The following is a 20,678-nucleotide window of genomic DNA, read 5'->3' as shown; positions in this document are numbered from 1 at the left end:
CTCCCACAAACTTATGTCTCTCCCATTCCTGACCTCCCATTTAACACTATCCTCAAACTTTCACAATTCCTTCAAATCTCTCCACCAAATTGAGTCTGACCTATATCATTTTTGGATATATAAAGTTTGATGAATAAAATAAATATAAATAAGTCATAATAGTTTTTTATTTTATTAAAAGTTTAATCTATTTAGAAATCTTTCCTCTAAATTATCTTTACTCTCTAGCAACATGGGTTATAAAGTTATTTTTTTAAAACTAAATATAACTTCAAGGAGGTGGAAACTAATAAATTTAGTCTCAATGATTTTTTTTTTAAAGTATACATTTTTGCTTTGATGAGAGGGAAAATGTTGTTTTATAAATATTAGTGCGAACTTCTATCTATTTACTTAGTAATTACTTAAATATACAGTACATTTGCATGTATTGAATTAAATGAGGGTAAAGTATTGTTGTTAGAATATAATTATATGTAACTATGCATAATTGTTGGAGAATACTAATATTAATATGGAGTTTAAAAAGAAATTATAACTATTTCTTAGTGTGTAATTAAAATGAGGTATACATGAAAGAATTGATATTTTAAGGATGGTAACACATGTAATTTCGTGGCTCTAGACTTACAACATTCAAACGATGCACTATTGTTCTAGCAGTATACAATGACAACATGCACCGAGTGTCATTGATCAAGCAATAGAGTGTCTTCCTCAAGCAACAAAGTGTCTTCCTTATCTCTCCTAACACTCCACGCTCAGGCAACAAGTGTTTGCCACTAAAAGAAAAACATGAAATAGAAACCAATTTTAGAAACAAAAAATAATTAGTTGTTATAGTAATTAAATTAAAGATCATTTTAGAAACTAAAAAAGAATAATTTCTAAATTAGTTTCTATTATTATTAAATGGTTTATAAATTAGTATCTAATTAGCAACCAAGGTTTTAACTACCAATTATTTAGATTCTAAATTTGGTAGCAAAAACCTTGGTTGCTAATTAGATACTAATTTAGAAACCATTTAACAATAATATAAACTAATTTAGAAACCAAAAATTTTTTTAGTCTCTAAAATGGTCTCTAATTTAGTCACTATAGCAACTAATTATTTGTGATCTATAAAATTGGTTTCTATTTCGTGATTTTCTTGTAGTGTGCTCAAAGCATTAAGGTGTAACCATAGTGCATGGTGTGCTTTGTGAAATACATTAGATCATGCAAACATGTGACTTTGCTTAAATAATAATAGGGTTGCTTAAGTGTTGAAGAAATAATAGGGTTGCTTAAGTGTTGAAGAAATAATGTACTCTGTTTTTTAAAATTGTTGGATTACACAAGGGTCTTCTCCCTTAGGTGTTAGTATGATGTCTTGGAAAAAAAATTGTGGTATCACTTAAGTTATAAGAGGTCATTCAGGCAAAGAAAGAATATGTTTTTTTTTTTTATATTTCTAATCTATAAAACATATTTGTATATATTCTAATTAAAAGAAGAAGAATATATATATATATATATATATATAAATATGTACAACTATAATGTGTTTTCTGGTGAATTACAACCACCAATTTAAAACTTTATATGTTGGCTCTACAGCATTTCACTTCACTGGAATTTAAAAAAGCAATCCATGACATAATACAACTATGGATTTCAATTTTTCAAAACAACAAAGCTAAAAGAAATCACACCAAAACGGCCATGATTTAAACTTGATTCTGTGAAAGGTGTACACATAGGCGTGTAGGGTGAATGCTATGATGCGAACGCATGAAGACAAGTCTAAGTCACAAAACATGACTATAGGGAAGCATCTCATCCATTCCATTTGAAGATCCATTTTGCCCCACCATGATATATTTAACCAGAATGCATTCAAGAAGGAATAAGCTTTTCTTCATCCAAGCTATAATATTGTTTTGACAATGACAAGGGTCACCAGCAAATAAGACAATAGGCAAAGGCATGCAACTATTTGTGGCTTTAAAGTGTACTAAGAAAGTAGTGTTCATGTTAGGAATGTTGCAATCACGCCAAGTTTGGCCCATCAAAACAAAGTTCAGTGTCTCTCCTTTTCCCTCTCTAAGAAAAGGGAGGCCAAAGACCAAAGTACATGCTTACTTGGAAGCCACTTTTCTTTAGGGTACGTGTAATGCATGTATGGTGAAGATTGTGCCTACAAAGTTACTTTGTTTAAGAGCACTAGCTAGTTATGTCCAATAAGTTGTACTATAATGAGTTGTACTAAATCTACAATTTGGTTTTGGTTTTGTTAGTGTGTGCAAATTTGGCTCAGCATATCTGTGGTCACATGCATTGTGTAATAATTCAGAACAGAAAAAGCAAAAAGTAAAAGCTATAAAAGTGACTCACCAGATTGTGTGTCCTAATTAATTAATTGATTAATTAGCATTGGTTTAGGCAAGAGTTCTCAAAGTATGATTCTAAACATGATACCAACCAATCAAAGTACTGAAGATCGATCTTTTGTTTCACAACAAAGCACAGAATTAATTTGTATGTTTTAAGGTCAAAACTATCAAATGTATGTTACATTGATCGAACTTCTTAGGATTTGTATGTTTTCGTTTTTTATGTGCTTTTTTGGTGATCAAAATTTTTAAAAAAATGGGAAGTGTTCTGAAATTCTTGGTTAAAATCTGAAAAGTGCAGGTTGGGAGCTTGAGGAGTTGTTGGTTTGTGTGATTTTATTAAATGTAGTGGGGACCTTCAATTGGGCTCACAATTTTGGCATCTTGTTCGTAAATATTTTGAATTTGGATAATCTTCTCTCTTCCTCTTTTTCTTTTATCTTTCTTTTCCATCATTGTAAGCTTTGGTGTTCTTGGATCTAGATCTTACTCACTTTTTTAACCAATAAAACTCACACCAAATCAACATAATTGGCTTTCAAGGAGATCATGTTCCCAATTCTTGTAATTGTGTAATTATTGCTTGCATTTTTTTTACCACAGTAACTCCTAGCCTATTATACAGCATTTATAATAGTATTTAGTTTTATTTAATGTAGAAACTTTTAAATTTATTCTTAGAGTTATTATATTCTATTTTAATTTACTTTCTGTTTTAAAATATTCATCTTATAAATTTCATATTTTAATTTTTTTAATTAATTATTGATATAAAATTATGCTTTTGAAACAAAAAAAATATTATTTATTTTTATAATTTAAGATCAATGATCTTAAATTTTATATCATATTATATGTGAATGGTTTTATAAAATAAGATTTAAATTTTGAATTTATGATTTAGATATGCTTCCTGTCATGAAAGTGAGTTTAGTGTTTATTTTAGGGTTCTCAAAATTGTAGAAACTGATAAAATTTGACTGAAAATTGATGTTTTAATAAATAGATTTTAATGTAAAATTAATGATGTACAAGTTTATGTGAAACTAATTTAAAAGTCGGTTGAATTTGTAGAAAATTAATAAATCAATTTTAACCCTTTTTTTATAAAGAAAACTAAAATATTAATATATTTTTACTTTTAAACTTATTATTATTGATAATTATATATTATTAAATTTTCAATTCAAGTATGACAAATATATTTTTATATATAATATAAAAAAGGTTTAATCTTCTGCATAAAAAAAAATTATAAAATAGAATAAAATTAGGTTTGGAAGGTGTTCTTTCTTCTTTTGAAGCTCTATCTAAAGTTCTATTTTCTTCATGGATTTTGGATCGAAATTTTGTACTAGATATTGTCTTTCAAACCTCCTTAATATCATTTATTTATCACATATATTTTCTTTTCAATTTTGTTCTAGATTTTATTTTTGATCATTTATAATTTGTTGTCTATCTTGTTTGAGATATATGGATTACATTTTTATTAACTAAGGCCGACACAATGCAGAAAATTTGAAGAAAATTTGTTCTAAATTAATTAAAAATTATAAAGGATTATCTTTTAAAAAATCTTGAAAAATGTATTTGTGAGGATTTGAATGAATTTGGAATTTATTTCTTTAGCAAACAACAAAATTATAGGATTAGTGTCTTTCTTCTTTAGAGAAGTACACTCAGCTTTAAATAATATAGGAAAATCATTATAATGGATCATCTACTCCTTACTTTTTCACACTTCAAATGTTTTAATTCTTCATTTGAAATGTTATTATCAAGACACATAATCCCTGCATATAATTAGAAAAAAAGTGAAAAAAATATGTTTAAAATCTAAATATAGCCAATAATCTTAATTAACATTTAATTAAATAAATCTTATTTAAATTAGTAAATTTATTCTCAGTCACCATATAAACATTACAAGAAATCATTATTAAAAATTTTAGAGACAAAAAATAATTAGTTGTTGTAATGATTAAATTAGAGATCATTTATTTCGGAGACTAAATTTTTTTTAGTTTATAAATTAGTTTCTATTATTATTAAATGGTTTCTAAATTGATATCTAATTAACTATCAAGTTTTAATACCAATTTAGAAACCAAATTTTTTTATTCTCTTCCGTCACTATAACAATTAATTATTTTTTATTTCTAAAGTTGGTTTTTAATCAATGGTTTTCAGTGAAAAAAAATATCAATATTTCTTAAATGTGAATAGAAATGTATTCTTATATATAAATATTTGAGCTTTTATCACCACAAAATATAATATTATATTTTTGTTAATATTATCTTATATATTTTTAATTATTAAAATAATTGTATTTAATACCGGTTTCTCTTTCAACCATTAAATTTTAAGTCATTACTTTATAATGATTGGCCTATTCTGATTAGAGGGCATGTAAAAGTTGTACACTCCATTTAATTCAATTATAAATAAAAAATTGTGAACTCAAATATAGTTCTATTTGAAACTGTTTCTAGCTTACTTAATATCATTTCAAAAATTGCATTAAAAAAAAAATCATTAGATGAAAACTAATTTTATAAATCAAAATAATTAATTGTTATTTGATTAAATTAGATACCATTTTATAAACTAAAAAAACTATTAATATATAACCATTTAGTTATTAATGTTTTAACTACTTACTACTTTATATTTTAAATTAGTTTCTATTAGTCTTTTAGAGACTAATTTAAAATCTAAATATTAGTCGTTAAAATTTAGGTAACTAATTTAGATACAAATTTAGAAATTATTTTATAAATTTTTATTAATAATAAAAACCACTTTAGATATAAATAATTTTTTAATCTCTAAATTATTATCTAATTTGGTTAATATAGTGATTAATTATTTTTTCCTCTAAGATTATTATTTAAAGATTTATTTTAGTGAAATGTAATTTAAAAGATTATGACATATTTCTGATAATGCCATATGGTTTCTTAGTTGAAAACACTACTATATAATTTATATTAAAAAATAACTATTCTAATTATTTACATACATCAACATGGTATGCAATGTTTTATATTATAATTTTTACTTCTCATTGTTTTAAAATATTTTATATAGTAATTACTTTAATGAATATTTTTTTTTGGTTTTTAATAACATTTTTTATGCTGGTGTATATTTTTATATGTGTAAACTATGTTTGATATTTTGTTTAAGATAAATTATATAGTGATAAAGTTACATTAAAGCATAACAAAACAATCACTGATATAATTTAGAGGTAAATCTCAATCTCTTCCATTTGAATAACAAAATAATTTTTCCCTTCCCTTCTACCACTAAACCATGTCGTTAAGAGAAAAGGCAGAAAATTTTATTCTTAAGCATAGCCACTGCTTTAAAAAAAGAGATGATAACTTTCTAATTAACTTAATTATCAATTAAAATATATTTGGATGAACTTTTTTATAAGTTAATGTAAAAGAGAAAAATAAAAAGTTGAAATTCATAAGTTTATACACAAATTTTAAAAGAAGAAAATATGAGAGAAATTTTACAAATTAATTTGTGCATAAATATTTTTAATTTATAAAGAATTTAATTTCAATTGTTTTTTCTTTTAAACTTACTCTTAATATTTTAAAAAAGAAAATATAAAAAAATATGTTTATCCATTTTTTTAGACTAGGAAGCTATGTAACTGAGACACTTACACGAACACCGATACGACATGGACATAGACACGAAGATACGTATAATTTCTAAAATGTAGGACACAGAGACACGAATGTATATATTATATAATTATGAATTATATAAATTGACAATAAAGATTTATATGTATAAGTATATTTTAGTTTTTTTTAAGCATAAAGATGTTTTTCATGACTGGTTCAAAAGGTTTTGTTTCTTATTTTTATAATCATAATAAAAATTTATGCAATAAATTTGAGTTTTTAGAAAATTAATGTATTTTTTTTTAAATTGTGTTAAAATCGTGCTAAAATTGTTAGAAATATTTTTTGAATTTGACATTTCACCGATAAGTGTCCTACAAGTGTCTTATGAGTGTTGTGTCCAATACGTGTGTCTGACACGGACACGTCATTTAAGATAAGTGATAAGTGTCCGAGCCTCATAATTAGAAAGAGAGAATTTTTTTTTTAAGTGATCCATATATGCGAGTTAGATAATGTATCCACACTTTTAATATGAAAATTAAATTTTATAATTTTCCATTTATATTTATTTTAATTTCAATATTATCTCAAATAGAAAATTACATAGGCAGGATGGTTTGCTCGGGATAGTGGAATTAATTAAATTTGGTGTCCAGTGGTATTTTGTTAATTTTCAAATACTTAAAGGTAATTTTTTCGTCTAACTTGAATTTTACTATAAATATTTTATAAAATCATTCCTCACTTAAATATATATTTTATGAAACTTCTACACTTTTTTTTTATAAATTACATCTAAATAGGGTACTTTGGTCATTAAAAATATGAATTCCAAATAATTACCAAATAATTCACATAAATAAATTTTGTTATAAAATTTATTATTCTAAAATTAAAAAAAAAGATCCCTACATTTTTTTTTCTATTTTTATTAATTTATTTATAATTTTTAAACGAGAAAATAATTAGAAACAAATCTAAATAATATTTGTTATTCTAAGAATAATGTGTCTCTTTATAATTTACAATCCAAACTCCCAGAAATAAATCACTGATAAAAAAAAAGAGATAGCAAACAAAGAATGAGTATCTTCCATTGTGAAGATAAGGAATGAGCTCATAAGCCTTTATCAAATGGAGGGTGAATTTCTTTATGATTTTAAGTAGATACTTAAAGGAGCTCATTTTAATGAAGGTTGCTTCCCATCACAAATATGTTGGTCAACATTATTTGTGGAAGATTATATAATTTGAAGTCAATCTTTGACATCATTTTCAATGATGGCACAAATCAATATTGGTGTTCAATTTGATTCACACCAAAGGATATGCACCATAAAAGTAGGGCTTCAAAAACTTTTTTATTTTTATTTTTTGCTCAAAACAATCTTAGGAGCAACCAAGCCATAATTTTAAATCAATAAGTGGATAATCTAAGGGTGAATGCAATATATGCATATGCCATAGTATGTAAATTGGAGCATTGTGATGATAGAAAAATTAAGATAATCAAATATTGAAAGGAGGGAATTTAATCTTAAAAATTATTTTTTTAGAAAAAAAATTACTCCTATTTATATATTATATTTTGATATTATTTCTAATTAATGTAGGACTTTGAGTTGTTTTTTTCAAATGCTTCCATTCAAATAAATACTTTCACATGAAGAAGGCAAGAAAAGAAACAATCTTAAAAATGTTATATGATAAAAGAAATTCAATTATTTTATAATATTATTCTAAAAAAATGTTATTTTATTTTATTAATAATCTTTTGAAATATAAAAAATATAAACTAAAAGTGAATTGTTGAAATAATATTAGTTACGCCAATCTAGCTTAAAAAATATTATTTTTATTTTCAAGTAATTTAGTTAAATAATTTGTAGAAAATTAAAACAACTAGTAGAATGTATAAAATATTATACAATATGTATATGTTTAGTGGTACACATATGATAATATTATTTTTTTAATCATTTAAAATTTATAAAATTTAATTATTTCCCTTTACTTCAAGTATTAAAAATATCATATATTGTATTGAAAATTATACACCTGATGTATTTATATTCAATGTGAATGATATAACTATTCATATATAATTTTAAATGAGTTTACCATTTCAATATTGTATAAGTATTAAAATCATATAGTATATTTAATTATTAATATATTTAATATAAAATATAGCTTTATATTTAATTGAAAATAATTTAAACTAATTGTAAAATATATTTTTTTGAAATTCCCTTTCTAATTGTTTATATCATTTTATAAGATAATAATGTTAATATGTATGTCAAAAGAAAAATGTGTATAAGAAAAGAAGTATGAAAGGAAAAACACCTAGATGGGTGTAATACAAAGAAATGAACTATGGAATAGAAAATAATATTCTTAATTTGATATCACATATAAATTTTTTTTAAAAGAGTTTAGAAATTGAAAAAATTTCTCCATTTAATGATTATATATAATATTCTTTCATGTTCGACATCAAATTTTGTATTGTTTTATATTCTTCAGGGTATGTTCTTCTTCGAGGTCTTCCACTACTCTTATAAACTCACCTTCCTCGGTACTAACACATCTTCATTTTAATAACTATTATTCCTACTAACTATTTAATATTACTCATTATCATGACCATAATTAAAAATATTGATATAAGCAACACACAAAATCTTATAAGATATGTTCACAACACTCAACATATAAACAACACTCAATGATTGAAAAACAAGGTTAAGAAGGGGTGGAGAAAAAAAATGCAATGAAATTTGGGGAAGAAATGGAGAATTAGTGACAAAATTGAAGAGAAAAAAAATAAAATTTTAAATTAGTTATCATATTGATTTGTTTTGATAATTATTTTGAATGTATATTATTTGGGTAAATAATTTTAAATATGAATTTAGTAAGAAACTTTTTATCATAAGTTCATTCATATATTGGAATTTATATTTTCCCAAACAAAATAATAAAAGTGGGAAGTTTTATTTTGTCATTTTCTCATTTATTACAACTTTAGCCAAACATAAGCACAAAGTTACCTGCTCTGTCCCTTCGGATTACGAAAACATCTTCATCATTCCTACGTGTCTCCTTCCCAAACATGAAAATCCCTTTACAAATTCAAAATTATGTCACTTTTTAATAATAGTTTTAAAAGAAAAAGTCAAGTGTTTAGAAAATGTTTTTTTCAGCTATTGTTCAGTGTATTTTATTTATTTATTTTTGCTAGTATTGCATAAATAAATAAATAAACTTATTATTTTTATCTGAAAAGTCCCCATCACAAAAGTAAGCATGATTTCACCAAAAGAAAAATAGATAAAAAAAAGCCCCAGTACTTGCCACAAGGAATAATTTTTTATGTTTGCATATTAATTACGTCAAAAATTTTATTATCCTTTTTCATAAATATAAATAAATATGATTCTATTAAAAGTTGTAAATACATATTTTAAACCTATAAACACAAAACTCTATATAAGTATATATATATATATTTGACATATTTATCTTCAGGGAAATAATCGTTTTCTTTAATTTTTAAAAATTGTAAAGTGAATACTTTAAAAAAATTAAACTGACACTAAAAGTATTAAAAGGAAATTAACATGTTAAAATCTTTTGCTTTATGTTAAAATTTTTGAACTGATCGCAGGCTGCAGATTCACGAGTCTTGTTTATATCACAGAAGAAAATTGAAATAAAAAAAAACTATTATGAATTATTTTTTTATTAATTTAATAATAATTTTCCGTCTTTCTTAATCTTTGACTAGGTGTACTTTTACATCCTCCGATTCTCTCTCTCTTCACCTTTCACTGTTTTCTTTTTCTTTTTTCTCTCTCTCTCTCTCTCCTCTGTCTCCTCGCCGGAGCCAACATTCGTAGCCGGAATTTCCCTTCGGAAACTGCTCTTCCGCGGTGAGCCACCGCGATCCTCTCGAGAATTCTGTTCAACCTCCTCGAAAAGCTGGTTTTTTCCCGGTTCAAGAAACCCTGTTTGGTCTTTGACTTGGAACCGTGAGTGGAGTTTCGGGGATTTTGAGTTCTGCGAAGAAGAGCGGATCCAGGAAGGTTCTAGAGCGAGAATAGGAAGTGGGTTTGGAGTTTTTTCTAGAGAGAGAGAGGTTTTGGTTTGATGTGAAGGGTGAATGGTTGTGAAGAGAAGAAGAGGTTGGAGTTGTCTATGATGACCGGAGCTCCGGCGAGTGATCGGAGAGGGTGGTGGCGCGTCGGTCAATCTCTCACATGGAATGGCAGATCTTGCTAGCTACGGGAATGCCAACCGTGACATTGAACAAGTAGGTTCTTTCTCTCTCTCTCTCTCTATATGGGAAGGTTGTAAGTTTGGTGGGAAAGTTACAATTTTTTTTCTCAAATTTTGATTCTTTGTTTCAGTTTTTGTTCTAAGGTTGGAGATGGTTTAATGCTCTTTTTTTTCCCTTTTAAATTTGTTTATGGTCTCTCAAGAGCATATTTGATATTGTACAGTTGGTGCTTAGGCGATTCTATTATAGTTTTTATGCAGTTTTGGAGCAACTGATGTGACTGTTCTTAAGCAACTATTCATAACAGTTTTTTGGAGTTGTGAAACCACTCTGAAACCTATTTTAAGTTCTTAAGGACTATACCATAGGATGACATTGTAGAGTCCATCAAAAGTGAGTTAAGCAACTCCACCTCCTTTGGAAATGCTTGAGGCTATGAATTATGATTGTGTGCGTTTGCCTTTCTTTTCTTTGTTTGGGGGTGACAAGTTAGATAAACTTGTTAGTTGTAGCTTTTTTTGAAAGTTTCATGTTGCGGATTAGAAGTGTTATTTCCGACCCTTCTAGATTTTTGTTGATTAAATGGATGAATGCTTAATAGAATTGGGAGTACGGAAGATGGTGAGATACTGGCATGCATGTCTGTGTTTCAGTGGAGGGCAACTTGCTTTTGTTATAAGTGAGTAAATGTCTTTGGAGAGCATGTTTTAGTTATAAGGTATTGATAGGGCAGCAATTTATAGCTCACTGGGGTTGTTTCAAATAGAAACTTTGAAGCTTGTGAGAATGCTATTTATTTTTAGAACCTTAAAGGGTTGATTGCACTCACTGACTGAACATTTTCTGATTTAGTTCTAAATGGAAGCTGACTAAATATAAATTTATGTAGTGAAATTGAAGCAGCAACCGCTGTTTTTTAGTTGTTTTAACAACAGTACTACATCTCTAACTTGTACTTTAGGTCAAAATATTAAGAAGGAAGTGAGATAGACTACTCATAGAAGTTTAATCAATTTTGTGATGTATTGGTTTTCTTATGGAGTTTTACTGCTCTTATAGTATAGGATGGAGCAAATTATTATTCTTTGCTATTCTTCCATATGCGCTTGCTATATTTCTTTGAGTCTGAAATATGGACACTCCTGCTTGGGGTGTTGAAGTTTCTAAACTTGAGAGATTATGTAAAGTTGTGAAGCTTTTCTATGATAAACCTTACTTCTAAATTCACAAGAGCTTTCCTAAAAGAATTAAATAAGAATTTAAGGCATATAAGTGAATGAGGCAGGTTGATTTGTGTTTCTAAGCTTGAAGGTAAAACTTATAAGAATCATTTTGCTAAAGTTGGCTGAATCATTTCAAGCTAAAAATGTTGCATTTTGGTTTGGGCAAAAGTAATGTGATCCAAAAAACTCTCAAAGTCATTCATGTATGACCCAAGTCTACCCAATTCCACCCAAGTCTACTAACCAAAAATGCAATTCAACTCATTTTCTCCACGTGGAAAAGTAAACACAATTGAAAATCCGAGTTAACTTGCTAGTTTTATAACCATGTTGGACATGCTTCTACTACTGATACTTTTATGATGTGTTGGACATTGAGCATTATGTGTCGATTTAAAAATATATCTTTCATGAGCTTAGGCACCTGAGTCAGTTCTTCCATATGGCTAGACACTCAAAGGACAATTCTATTATAAAAAGAAAATGTGAACTACATTCCCTTCACCGAGGGATGCTTGTATTATATTCTCCCTTCCTCTTAATCTAAAATATATGCTTCCCACCGTTGAAAGATAAATACAATTTTTATTCATTTTAATGCAAATGATTTTTTAGAGATTTCCTCTCTCATGACGATTCTCGTCATGATTAATAGTTAATTTTGAATGTCTGTTATCAATTTTGTGGATTTAGAATATGAAATAAAGATTTAGATGAAATTTCAAAGCCAACAATAAATGGATAAATGTACTTGAAACTTTGTTCTATCCTTTAAAAATACTGATATCAATAATAGGATGCTTAAAATTTGGTATTGGTAACACAAAAGTTGTAAAAGAAGACAAAACGTCATTGAGAAGCACATTCATAATTATTTTCCACACTTTAGAGTTTTGTTTATATTGAGAAGGGTCAAAATGTTACTCATATTTTTTTTTAAGGGAGGATAGTGCATATTTTAAAATAAGAGATGAGGGGAGTATAACTTAAACATCTCTCAAGGAAAAGAAGAGTAATTTGCTCGGCAAAAGAAAACCCATTTCTTGAACATTCACAAAAGATCATATTAAAAGGTTAAAAGTTGTTGCCTTATTTGGTTTCTGCTAATTGAAATCAAGTTTGCTCCTAAAAGCATAATATCACTGACAACGATTAAATCCTTATCCTACTAGATGAAGTAGCTACATGGATCACACAACTCCATTGGGTTCTATTAAAAACCAAATTCTCAAGGACATTTTTCATTGTGAGATCCCTCATAACATTTCCTCTAATATCTTTGGGTTTCCTCTACCCTTTTTCATAGGGCTAAAAACCTTTTAACATGTTGCTCATGTTCAATTTCATTTGATTATGTATACTGCTCAGTCTCTTTGATCCTTATTGGTGTTTATGTTGTTGCTTCTGCAGGCATTGATCGCTTTGAAAAAGGGTGCTCAACTTCTTAAATATGGTCGTAAAGGAAAGCCCAAGTTTTGTCCATTTAGACTTTCCAGTGTAAGTAAAGACTTTTCAGGAGTGTTTGTGGATTCTCTACTTCGCGTCTTTCTAATTGCCCAATTGGGCCATTCTTAATTGATTATGTGGTCATGACATATAGCTACTATTACATGGTTTTGATGCTAAAACAATACAAGCAATATTAGTGTGAACAGAATGTTAATTTGTATCTTCGCTCTTTTACTCTCCTGCATAGGGGTGTCAAAATGGGTTGGGCCCATCCCAACCCGTGTTTTTGGTGGGCTGGGTTGCTATTTGAAACCCACCAATCTGCCGTAACCTGTTTGTTTAGGCCAATCTAAAAACAGGCTGGGACGGATTAACCCTCCTAACTTTTTATTTTAATTAATTCTATTAATTCATATATTCCTATTTTATTTGCCAGTATATATTATCTTTTTAGGTTAAGAATTTTAGTTTTAATTTGAATTTACTATATATTTATTTTACTTTTATTGCATTTAAAATTAAAAAACGGGTTGACCCACCGACCACCATCAATGGTTTTGGATTTTTGCTGGTCAACCTGCCAACCTGATCAAGTATGGGGCGGGTTAACACACAAAACCCAAATAACAAATATGTGTGGGCTGGGTTGACTCGTTTTGTGCGGGTCAAAGTTGGCCACGGCGAGCCAACCGGTATTGCTACACCTAGCCCTACATTCGATTAGGTCTTGTGTTTTTTAATGTTTTGAATTCTGAGTGTGCTCTGTGATTCCATTTCAGTTGGGAGTGCCCCTTAAATTGTAATCTTTAACTAACTTTCACGTGTTAACAATATTGTATAGCCCGCTTCTAAACTTTTTATATCCATTATCTGTAACTTGTTAATACATAGGAAATAGATGAGTACATCTTGATGTATTTTACATTACATAAATTTTCCTCTTGCTAAAATCAATACTTTCCTGAGTTGGCACTGTGAATTATCTGGGTTTGCTGCATTCTATTCTAGTGTTACCTTTCAGGTCAATTTGTGTCATTAATATCCAGATTTTGCGTAGATTTTAATTACTATCTAGAATGAATTTCCTTATTTTAGTAATTAGTGCTACTGCTAACAAGCAGCGCTATTGAAGCTTTATTGCTGGACAAACATTTCTTATTTGGTGTATGCCTTCATGGTTGTATAAAAAAAATTCTAATAAAATTGCATCTTTTCTGTTCTTCATTGATTGAAGACTATACAGTTGAACATTCATATGTGGTAGTAGCCTTGACTTGACTTTTTATATTCTCAAGTTGTTTCCGTGTATGCACATTAAATATCTGTAAACTGTAGGACGAATCATCTTTAATCTGGATTACAAGTAGCGGAGAAAGAAATCTGAAGTTATCTTCTGTCTCTAGAATTATTCCCGGACAAAGAACTGTGAGTTTTCTCCCTTATTTATAATTAATTGCATACAATACCATGACTTTCTTTTTTGCCGGCAAAGTGATTTAAAATTTTGTCTCACAAACTTCTCTTATTTGTTCTGTATTTTCATTTCATCAACCATTTGGCAGGCTGTTTTTCAACGTTACTTGCGTCCCGAGAAGGACTATTTGTCCTTTTCACTTATTTATGGTAACGGAAAGCGATCGCTTGATTTGGTTAGTGACAAATTATGTTATTTCATGCATCACTAAATCATTATTTGTTTTCATTTTCTGTACTTTTTATTATTATATTACCTTCTGTGTATTGCTTTTCAGATTTGTAAAGATAAAGCTGAGGCAGAAGTGTGGATTGCTGGCCTCAAAGGACTGATATCTTCTGGTCAAGGTGGCCGGTCCAAAATTGATGGATGGAGTGACGGGGGTCTCATTCTTGATGTAAATATGCTAACATGTGGTTTTTTGTAGTTAAAACGAATTCTGGGCATGTTGTGTTTTGTACTATTTCTGAAGATTTAGTCGTGGGTTAATATTTGTGTTTTGAATAATTTTCCATTTGAGAGATGTGCTACAATGAAATGGGACGACATATGGGGTGTTCTATGTCTGGTGCATTTTAAAAATGGAACAGTGTTAGACATGAGGCTTAGAAGTGGTACATTTTGGTTTTACTAAACATTGTGGAACTAAGAAGAACAGAACAAAACAGAATCATTTCATTTTGTTCTCTCTTTTTTTCAATTCTTTTGTCACCACACCAAATGCTACTATTGGTGTATATTTTCAACCAATCAAGGTGGATTGAACTTATTTGCTCCATTACAAGAGTGATTATTTGTTATTTTCTCTTAGGGTAAGCTAGCATTTATTTTCTTTTCTCACATAGCTTATTATGAAGGGCTATATACTGTTTGTTTATTTATTTATTTGAAAGAGATTGCCATTCACTCTTGCTCTTCTTCGATTGTTATTTGGGGTGATTGTTCTGATTGATCTACACCACTTATTCTATGATGTGTGTTTTTGTGAAAAGATGAACTCATTGTACAAAAGTTTTCCTAATTCCTGTACCTCTGCCGTTGTCATTATGCTTCCATAGCTCATGATGAAATAATGGATTAATTGCTTATTATTCTCTGGCTCAAATAATATCAGGATAACAGAGACTTAAAATCAAAAAGTCCAAGTGAAAGTTCTGCTAGCACTTCACGAGGCATCAGTTCTCCCGACATTTCTGTGAGTCTTCCAAATACTTCACCAAAGTCCTTTCAACCTGACAATACAATTTCTGAAAGGTCACATGCGCCACCAGACCCAACAAACATGCAAGTGAAAGGATCTGGTTCAGATGCTTTTCGTGTCAGTGTTTCAAGTGCCCCTAGTACTTCAAGTCATGGATCTGCACCAGATGACTATGATGCTCTGGGGGATGTATACATATGGGGGGAGGTTATCTGTGATAATATTAAAATTGGTGCTGATAAAAATGTCAATTATTTCAGCCCAAGGACAGATGTACTTCTCCCTAGACCGCTGGAAGCCAATGTAGTTTTAGATGTACATCATATAGCATGTGGTGTTAGACATGCTTCTCTAGTCACTAGGCAAGGTGAAGTTTTTACATGGGGCGAAGAATCAGGAGGACGCCTTGGCCATGGTGTTGGGAAGAATTTGGTTCAACCTCGTCTAGTTGAAGCATTGACTTCTACAACTATTGATTTTGTTGCCTGTGGAGAGTTCCATTCATGTGCTGTTACAATGGCTGGGGAACTATACACATGGGGTGATGGTACTCATAACGCAGGACTTCTTGGTCATGGAAGTGATGTCAGTCATTGGATACCAAAGAGAGTTGTTGGTCCATTAGAGGGACTTCAAATTGCATTTATTGCTTGTGGTCCATGGCACACTGCCTTGATAACTTCAACAGGGCAGCTGTTTACATTTGGTGATGGAACATTTGGTGTCCTAGGCCATGGAGATAGGGAAAATGTTTCATATCCTAAAGAAGTGGAATCCTTGCGTGGACTGAGGACAATAGCTGTAGCATGTGGAGTGTGGCATACTGCAGCTGTTGTAGAGGTTATTGCAACACACTCCAGTACAAGTGTATCATCAGGTAAATTGTTTTCTTGGGGTGATGGAGACAAAAATCGCCTTGGACATGGGGACAAGGAGGCACGTCTTAAACCAACTTGTGTGCCTGCGCTTATTGATTACAATTTTCATAAAATTGCTTGTGGGCACAGTTTGACAGCGGGCCTAACAACATCTGGACGTGTTTTTACTATGGGAAGTACTGTTTATGGTCAACTTGGGAATCCGCAGTCTGATGGGAAGCTTCCATGCTTGGTTGGAGACAAGATTGCTGGGGAATCTGTTGAAGAAATTGCATGTGGTGCATATCATGTTGCTGTATTAACATCCAAAAATGAAGTTTATACTTGGGGTAAAGGTGCAAATGGGAGATTGGGTCATGGAGATATTGAAGATCGAAAAACACCAGCTTTGATTGAAGCATTGAAGGATAGACATGTGAAATATATAGCATGTGGTTCAAACTACTCTGCTGCCATATGCCTTCATAAGTGGGTATCTGGTGCCGAGCAGTCTCAGTGCTGTACTTGTAGACAGGCATTTGGCTTTACTAGAAAGAGGCATAATTGTTATAACTGTGGACTTGTCCACTGCCATTCGTGCAGTTCAAGGAAAGCATTAAGAGCAGCATTGGCTCCTAATCCCGGCAAACCATATCGTGTTTGTGATTCTTGTTATGTAAAATTGAACAAGGTTGCTGAAGCTAGCAATAGTAATAGAAGGAATGCCTTGCCTCGTTTGTCAGGTGAAAACAAGGATAGGCTAGACAAATTTGACCTAAGATTATCCAAGGCAATAGTTCCTTCTAATGTGGATTTGATAAAGCAACTAGATAATAAGGCAGCCAAGCAAGGAAAGAAAAGTGATACATTCTCACTGGTACGGACCTCACAACCACCTTCTCTGCTACAACTGAAAGATGTTGTCTTGTCCACTGCTCTTGATCTGAGACGAACAGTTCCAAGACCAGTGGTTGCACCTTCAGGAGTAAGTTCTAGATCTGTGTCACCTTTCTCTAGAAGACCAAGTCCCCCTCGTTCAGCTACGCCAATTCCAACAATTTCAGGACTTTCCTTCTCGAAAAGTATTGCTGAAAGTTTGAAGAAAACAAATGAGCTTTTAAATCAAGAAGTGCAGCAGTTACATGCTCAGGTGCATTCTTGCTGTCCTTCTCTCATGTAAATTAAGTAGTAGAGCTTTCCTTCTTTGACACAGTACAGTTATCCTACCAATTTTTAGCCTAGCAAAACACAGTCAGTATCACTTTGCTTAAATTGCCAGAAAGTTAATGTCACGTATATATAACAATACGTTGTTTCTTTCACTTATGGTATCAAGACAAGTCTAATTATAGATATCATTAGGTTGAGGGTCTGAAACAGAGATGTGAACTGCAAGAACTAGAGCTTCAAAGGTCAGCAAAAAAGACTCAAGAAGCTATGTCCCTGGCTGCTGAGGAATCTGCTAAATGTAAAGCTGCAAAAGAAGTTATAAAGTCACTCACAGCACAGGTTTTTTCTTGTTAATTTACTTCTCTTGGTGCCAGATGTCTTTGATCTGGTTTATTTTCTCGTGATGCTATATTATTTGTAACTTGATTTCAACTTTTCTGCAATGATAAAATGAACATCAAGATTGAATCATCTATCAAGTTGAAGTTTATGTCCATAAAATTTCTTAACTTTAGCCATAGGATTTAAGAATTATCTTTCGTTTTCAGTTTTTGATTTTTTTTCTTTTGGTTTAACCGTTTATTAATAATTACATTATTTTATCTGTTGGGACGTATACAAACAGGTTTGAGTCTCTCTGCATTTATTTTTTTCAGAATAATTTATCTTACATCTCTCTTATGCTGCTGTTTTTTTACGCTTATACTGATTGCCCATCAACATTGTTTCAGCTCAAAGATCTAGCTGAGAAGCTTCCTCCTGGAGTTTATGATGCTGAGAACATAAGACCAGCTTACCTACCAAATGGTCTTGATCCAAATGGCATCCACTCTCCAGATTCAAATGGAGAGCAGCAGCACCCCAGGCCAGAGTCAATCAGTGGCTCTAGTTTGGCTTCCATGGGACTCGAATCCTCTCTACTGAATAGAACTGCACGGAATTCACCAGGAACTAATCTTCACCAGCAAATCCGGAGCCCTGTGACCTCTAATGGGACCAATAATTATTCAGATGTTAAATTGCCAAATGGTGGTGGCTTAATTCAGGCAGGCAGTGGTAGCACAGCTGATGATGGTAGGGATTCTGGGAATTTTCACAACGACGAGAGTGGTCTGAAATCAAGAAATGCTGCACCTACTGCTAATACTAATCAAATTGAGGCAGAATGGATTGAACAGTATGAACCTGGTGTCTACATAACACTTGTGGCACTCCGTGATGGAACGAGAGATCTGAAGCGAGTGCGCTTCAGGTAAGCAAAAGTCCTCCACTTGACCAGGTTATTTGTATCTGCTTTACTTGCATATTTATCTGTTCTACTGTAGGTGGCCATATGGAATTTTGAAAATCTGAACTTTAACTATGTTTTTTCATCTTTACACGACTTAGTCTAATTTGGTTTCATACATGATTGTTACTGTACCCATATGGAATTTGAAAATCTGAACTTTAACTATGTTTTTTCATCTTTACACGACCTAGTCTAATTTGGTTTCATACATGATTGTTATTGCTTAAAACTGAGATGTTTTTTTCTTGTAACCTTTGTTCATATGTATACTCTCTTTGATGGTAAATGTAACTGCAGCCGAAGGAGATTCGGAGAGCACCAAGCAGAAACCTGGTGGTTGGAGAACCGGGATAAGGTATATGAAAGATACAATGTTCGCAGTGCAGACAAATCTGCCAGCCAAGCGGCACAAAGTTCGGAAGGGGCTGGTTCACCTCTTTCCCAAACTTAGGAGTAGGCTCCATTAACATTTTGTCATACTGAGCAACACTGTAGGGAAGCAAGAATGCATGAGGAATCCTTGTTTGTTGGTGGTTCTTATGTCTATCCTTATTCTCTTCTCAGTCTTCTTTTACCCCCTTTCCTCATTCTCTCTTAAACTAATTGTCTTCCATTTTATCTTGGGAAGATGCCCTTTACTTGTTGTAGTGTAGTGTATATAAAATCACCACTTCTGATCATTTTGCCCAAGGAACTACCCTTACCCATTTATCCTTCCATTTTCTTGTTCTCATTTGTTACCATCACACCTTTGTACATGGTGACACTTCCAATTTCATTCATTCAATTTTTTTTTTTCCATATGATGTTTTGAATAGTTGGCTGGTCATTCCCACCCTTAAAAAATATAAATCGCTGCTAATTAGGAAACCCCCCCTTATCATCCTCAAGTTCATGTGTAAATGCAGACATCAGGTGCAATTTTGATCTTACAAATCGTTGCAAGTGTGATGATTTTACTTAAATAATAGATCAGGGATGAACAGCCGATTTGATGATACATTATGATTAATACATATTTCGCAGATTAACATGGATGTTTAAGCAGAAAGGAAACGCAAAACAGATCAATATGAACTTCAAAGATTGTTTTGGATTTTCTTTTTTAACCTTTCATTGATGAACTGTTAATCTCTTTAGCTGGGTCAACCATATTTTAGTACAAGAATTAATGTTTTGAATTTCATTAAATAGATTTCTAGTAGTTATGTGGTAGCAGTTTTATAATTTTTTTAGTCAATTTTGTTTGGAAAGGACAGTAAACGTGAGTATATCTTCGAGTGATCTTGGTTTGTTATTCTTCTTGGTGAGACCCGAATGGACCTTGTATGATGTATTATTTTCTCTTTTTTTAATTCTTCTGCCAAGATACTCTTTCAACAACTTTTAGGGTACCCTTCTTTTCCTTGTTCAAAAGAGAATGAGTATTTGTAAAGACATTGATAAGAAATTTAAATAAGGTAATAAATGTGTCACATTTATATTGAATGGACCTTTTGCCTAGATAACCTTGTGTTTAACTAGATATATTCATCTCAATTTCTTTTTAGTTTGATTATAATTATAATGTTGTTTATGTGATTAATCTAAGACAATGTTGTTTTAAGTGTTTGACATGTTCTTGGTACTAGGTTGTAGATTGACTTCCATGCTTGGGTATGATATTAAGAGTTCAAAGAAAATTTTATATC

At 30.6% G+C, this 20,678-nt stretch overlaps 1 protein-coding gene across 1 annotated transcript; it reads left to right on the top strand.

The window, feature by feature from the left end:
• The first annotated feature begins 9,817 nt into the window (after nt 1-9,817).
• On the top strand, nt 9,818-19,788 carry LOC137837523 (PH, RCC1 and FYVE domains-containing protein 1). Its single transcript, XM_068646539.1, has 9 exons — nt 9,818-10,355; nt 12,956-13,042; nt 14,330-14,419; nt 14,557-14,643; nt 14,746-14,865; nt 15,583-17,676; nt 17,889-18,035; nt 18,428-18,948; nt 19,285-19,788. The coding sequence occupies exons 1-9, from the start codon at nt 10,308-10,310 to the stop codon at nt 19,436-19,438; spliced, it is 3,348 nt and encodes a 1,115-aa protein (XP_068502640.1). The 5' UTR covers nt 9,818-10,307; the 3' UTR covers nt 19,439-19,788.
• Nucleotides 19,789-20,678: the final 890 nt, after the last annotated feature.

This window comes from Phaseolus vulgaris, chromosome 4, assembly GCF_051622355.1.
Source record: "Phaseolus vulgaris cultivar YP4 chromosome 4, ASM5162235v1, whole genome shotgun sequence".
Taxonomy (NCBI): Eukaryota; Viridiplantae; Streptophyta; class Magnoliopsida; order Fabales; family Fabaceae; genus Phaseolus; species Phaseolus vulgaris.
This window is presented reverse-complemented; position numbering and strand designations above follow the sequence as displayed.